Source organism: Entelurus aequoreus, linkage group LG17 (genome assembly GCF_033978785.1).
Source record: "Entelurus aequoreus isolate RoL-2023_Sb linkage group LG17, RoL_Eaeq_v1.1, whole genome shotgun sequence".
Taxonomy (NCBI): domain Eukaryota; kingdom Metazoa; phylum Chordata; class Actinopteri; order Syngnathiformes; family Syngnathidae; genus Entelurus; species Entelurus aequoreus.
The window spans coordinates 9,049,898-9,054,734 of record NC_084747.1 but is presented as its reverse complement, the minus strand read 5'-3'; the positions used below and the strand labels follow the sequence as shown (position 1 = coordinate 9,054,734).

General features: G+C 41.1%; 1 protein-coding gene across 1 annotated transcript; it reads left to right on the top strand.

Moving 5' to 3' along the window:
- The first annotated feature begins 2,503 nt into the window (after window positions 1–2,503).
- On the top strand, window positions 2,504–4,001 carry LOC133632289 (gastrula zinc finger protein XlCGF71.1-like). Its single transcript, XM_062024642.1, has one exon. The coding sequence runs from the start codon at window positions 2,877–2,879 to the stop codon at window positions 3,690–3,692; it is 816 nt and encodes a 271-aa protein (XP_061880626.1). The 5' UTR covers window positions 2,504–2,876; the 3' UTR covers window positions 3,693–4,001.
- The last annotated feature ends 836 nt before the right edge of the window (window positions 4,002–4,837 follow it).

Sequence of the window (4,837 nt, the reverse complement as noted above, 5' to 3'; positions counted from 1 at the left end):
TTGTCATTGTGAGGAGAAGGAACATTTGTTTGGGACAATAATGTGTCCGGTACCCCTCGTTCATCCCCGAAACACTCAACCACCCTGTCCTGAACTAAACAATGTGGAGACGGCCACTTGCAACAGCGACTAAACTATGAAGCTAAAGCTAACAAGAACAATCCACACACCACAAAACACTTCTTGTGTTGTTGTGAACGGCATCACGATGTAAGATCAATGTACAAACAGGAAGGCAGTCGCAACTTGAGAGGCTTTCCTTATTTTACAGCCTCGAGTTTTCTCAAAACTCACACTTTCCGCTTTGATTGATTGATTGGTTGATTGATTTTAGAAAATGTTCTTCATGACACAAAAAGCAAACAATCTATTGTGTAAAATAAGTGTGAGGGGTAAGAAACGGCATACAGAAAAATGTAAACAGAAAACCTGAATTAGATTAGTTTTTCATATTGCTATAGTCGTTTTAATTTATTGTTACTATGATTTTTATTTTCATTATTATTTATTTGTTACTAATGTATATCTGGTTGTTCTTTTAGATTATATTTAAAATTGAGTTTTGGTGATAATGTTTTTATGTTTTCAAATTAATAAAAAAAATGGTGTTATTTATCATGATTCCAAAATCACTCAAAATAATTGTGATTATTATGTTTTGCCATAATTGTCCAGCCCTAGACGAGGTATTGGAAAGGACTTCATGATAAACTATGTATCACGGTACTTGAGTCACGATACAATAGTCTATTGTAATATTGTGACATGGAGTTTTACTGACATTTTTACAAAGTCACTGAACATTTTCAAAAACTACTTAAAATTAATGTTGTATAAATGTATACTTGATGACAGTTATTATTTAATGGACAAACTGTGTCAAAAACAAAGTAAATAAAATGATCATTGCAGTTGTACAGAAAGTGGATCAAATTTCTTGCATTTAATATCTAAAAAAGTCCTCTTCTTCTTAACTACTGACTTCTTTCAGATAGATATGATCTTTTTTAGTTTTAGTCATTCACAAACAAGGATGGGGGGAGGGTCACCACTTTGACAACAAATATGTGAACAAATTGTCCAACAGTTTAGGAACAACATTGCTCAACCAGCTATTGCAGAGAATTTAGGGATTTCACCATCTCAGGTCTATAATATCATCAAAAGGTTCAGAGAATCTGGAGAAATCACCGCACGTAACATTGAATGCCCGTGACCTTGGATCCTTCAGGCGGTACTGCATCAAAAACTGACATCAGTGTGTAAAGGATATCACCACATGGGCTCAGGAACACTTCAGAAAACCATTGCCAGTAACTGCAGTTGGTCGCTACTTCTGTAAGTGCAAGTTAAAACTCTACTATGCACAGCAAAAGCCATTTATCAACAACACCCAGAAACACAGCAAAAGCCATTTATCAACAACACCCAGAAACGCCGCCGCCTTCGCTGGGCCCGAGCTCATCTAAGATGGACTGATGCAAAGTGGAAAAGTGTTCTGTGGTCTGACGAGTCCACATTTCAAATTGGTTTTGGAAACTGTGGACGTCGAACAAAGAGGAAAAGAACCATTTGGATTGTTCTTGGCGCAAAGTGTAAAAGGCAGCATGTGTGATGGTATGGGGGTGTATTAGTGGCCAAGACATGGGTAACTTACACATCTGTGAAGGCACCATTAATGCTGAAAGGTACATACAGCTTTTGGAGCAACATATGTTGCCATCCAAGCAACGTTATCATGGACGCCCCTGCTTATTTCAGCAAGACAATACCAAGCACGGTGGCAGAGGGCTTAGTGCATCTGCCTCACAATACGAAGGTCCTGAGTAGTCCTGGGCTCAATCCTGGGCTCAGGATCTTTCTGTGTGGAGTTTGCATGTTCTCCCTGTGACTGCGTGGGTTCCCTCCGGGTACTCCGGCTTCCTCCCACCTCCAAAGACATGCACCTGGGGATAGGCCCCTCCCACCTCCAAAGACATGCACCTGGGGATAGGCCCCTCCCACCTCCAAAGACATGCACCTGGGGATAGGCCCCTCCCACCTCCAAAGACATGCACCTGGGGATAGGTCGATTGGCAACACTAAATTGGCCCTATTGTGTGAATGTGAGTCTGTCTATCTGTGTGGCCCTGCGATGAGGTGGCGACTTGTCCAAGGTGTACCCCGTCTTCCGCCCAATTGTAGCTGAGATAGGCTCCAGCGCCCCCAGCGACCCCGAAGGGAATAAGCGGTAGAAAATGGATGGATGGAATGGAATGCCAAGCCACGTGTTACAACAGCGTGGCTTCATAGTAAAAGAGTGCAGGTACTAGACTGGCCTGCCTGTAGTCCAGACCTGTCTCCCATTGAAAATGTGTGACGCATTATGAAGCCTAAAATAGCACAAGGGAGACCCCCGGACTGTTGAACAACTTAAGCTGTACATCAAGAAAGAATGGGAAAGAATTCCACCTGAGAAGCTTCAAAAATGTGTCTCCTCAGTTCCCAAACCTTTACTGAGTGTTGTTCAAAGGAAAGGCCATGTAACACAGTGGTGAACATTTTTGCAATGTTTTGCAGACGTCCAGCAGCTGATCGGTAATCCAGAAGAAGTTTCCCCTCAGTTAGGGGGGAGCTCCACGTTGAAGCAGGAGACTCCACAACCACCCTGCATTAAAAAGGAAGAGGAGGAACTCTGCATCACTCAGGAGGGAGAGTGTCTTCTAGGACGAGAGGAAGCTGATTACACCAAGTTTCCACTGAGTATTCTCTCTGTGAAGACTGAAGATGATGAAGAGAAACCACAAGTAGACAACCTCTTAGCTCCACTATCAGATAGTGAGGCTGAAGACGAGGTTGAAGAACCTTTGAGCAGCGATACAGACTGTGAAGGTGATATGAGGACTCACACTGACAACAAACACTCTGAATGCTCTACAAAGAAGAGAGGTAAAACATGTTTGAGCTGCTCAGTTTGTGGTCAAAGTTTTACTACAAAGACCAATTTGACTCGACACATGAGAACACACACCGGTGAAAAACCTTTTAATTGTTCAGTGTGTGGCAAAAGCTTTTCTCAAAATAGCATTTTGACTCGACACACGAGAACACACACAGGTGAAAAACCCTTTAATTGTTCAGTTTGTGGCAAAAGCTTTTCTCAAAATGGCTCTTTGACTCAACACATGAGAACACACACAGGTGAAAAAACCTTTAATTGTTCAGTTTGTGGCAAAAGCTTTTCTCGAAGTGGCTCTTTGACTCGACACATGACAACACACACAGGTGAAAAACCATTTAATTGTTCAGTTTGTGGCAAAAGCGTTTCTTCCAAGAGCAGGTTGACTAAACACATGACAACACACACTGGTGAAAAACCCTTTAAGTGTTCAGTTTGTGGCAAAAGCTTTTCTATTAAGAGCATTTTGACTCAACACATGAGAACACACACAGGTGAAAAACCCTTTAAGTGTTCAGTTTGTGGCAAAAGCGTTTCTTTTAAGAGCAGTTTGACTAAACACATGAGAACACACACTTGTGAAAAACCCTTTAATTGTTCAGTTTGTGGCAACAGCTTTTGTCATAACAGCTCTTTGTGGCGACACATGAGAACACACGCTGGAGGAAAACCATTTAGTTGTTCTGTGTGCTGTAAAAGGTTCCCACATAAAGCAGATGCAGTAAAACACATAAGAACACACAAGGGAAAATAACCTATTAGCTGTTTAGTTTGTGGTATGTTGCTCATATGTGGTGACATCCACCCTACCCAGGACCTCCTCACTGCTTCTTTCACAAATATCTGAGGTATTCATACAAACTTGGATTATTTGGAGCATAATCTTATCCACTCATGACCCCATGTCTTCTCTGTATCTGAAACATTGCTGAACAGTAAGATAGATGATGCTTCAAGTGCTTGGTTACTCCTTCTTCAGTCCTGGGGCCTCATGTGTCAAGTTTGTGCACGCTCAAAAACCTGCACTACACCCTTTTTCACTGCAAAGTTGAGATGTATCAAAACTGACGTTGACGCATAAGTGATGCTGGGTAACTGTTTGCATAACAAACTGCCAACTTTTACTCCTCAGACTGGTTGATGTACAAATCAGAGACTTATGAACAATTAACCCCCAACACCCACAACCCAACCCCCACCTCCCTCGACATTCGGGCATAACAGGTTCAATCCGGCCCGCGAGATGAGTTTGCAAAGTGTAAAATTCAGCTGTATTTTTAATGAAAGAAACTGCTGTTCTAAATGTGTCCACTGGATGTCACATTAGCAATTCTGTCAGGCAAGCAAATAGCATAGCAAGTATACCAAGCAAGAGGTAGACGGTAAAGCGGGGCTGTGACTCCTCCCCCTCCACCCAACGTAAAACAGGAGTAAAATAAGCAATCAGTAACCCCACTTAAAATGCAGCATGAGACACTGCACACTGATATAGTTCTGTGAAAATGATTGTCTTCTGTGCAAATGTAAAGAAAGTGAACAGTGTGTGATTTACTGCAATACTGTCAGTCTTTTCACTTTTTATTTGTGCTTTGTTGAAATTGTTCACACATTGCACAGCTTTTATTTTTCTATCAATACACATTATGTCTGTCAGACAGGAAGTAACTCAACACTCTTGAATAGTTTCTACCTCAGTGTGTATGGTTTGTTGAGTTAGCACAGGATTAATATGTGGAAATGACAAATGAGTTAGTTGATAGAAAGAATAGTTTTTATTCATGCTTTATTTTGTTTTTTGTTCAAATCTAGATGGGTTGTGACTTAAAGTTTAATAGAAACACTGAGATTAAGTTTGAGTTCATTGCGTTCTTTAAGGTGTTTTTGAAAATGCACCATTTT

Coding starts and splice junctions, on each gene's coding strand:
- LOC133632289 (XM_062024642.1), top strand. CDS start 2,877: ATGAGGACTCACACTGACAACAAACACTCTGAATGCTCTACAAAGAAG.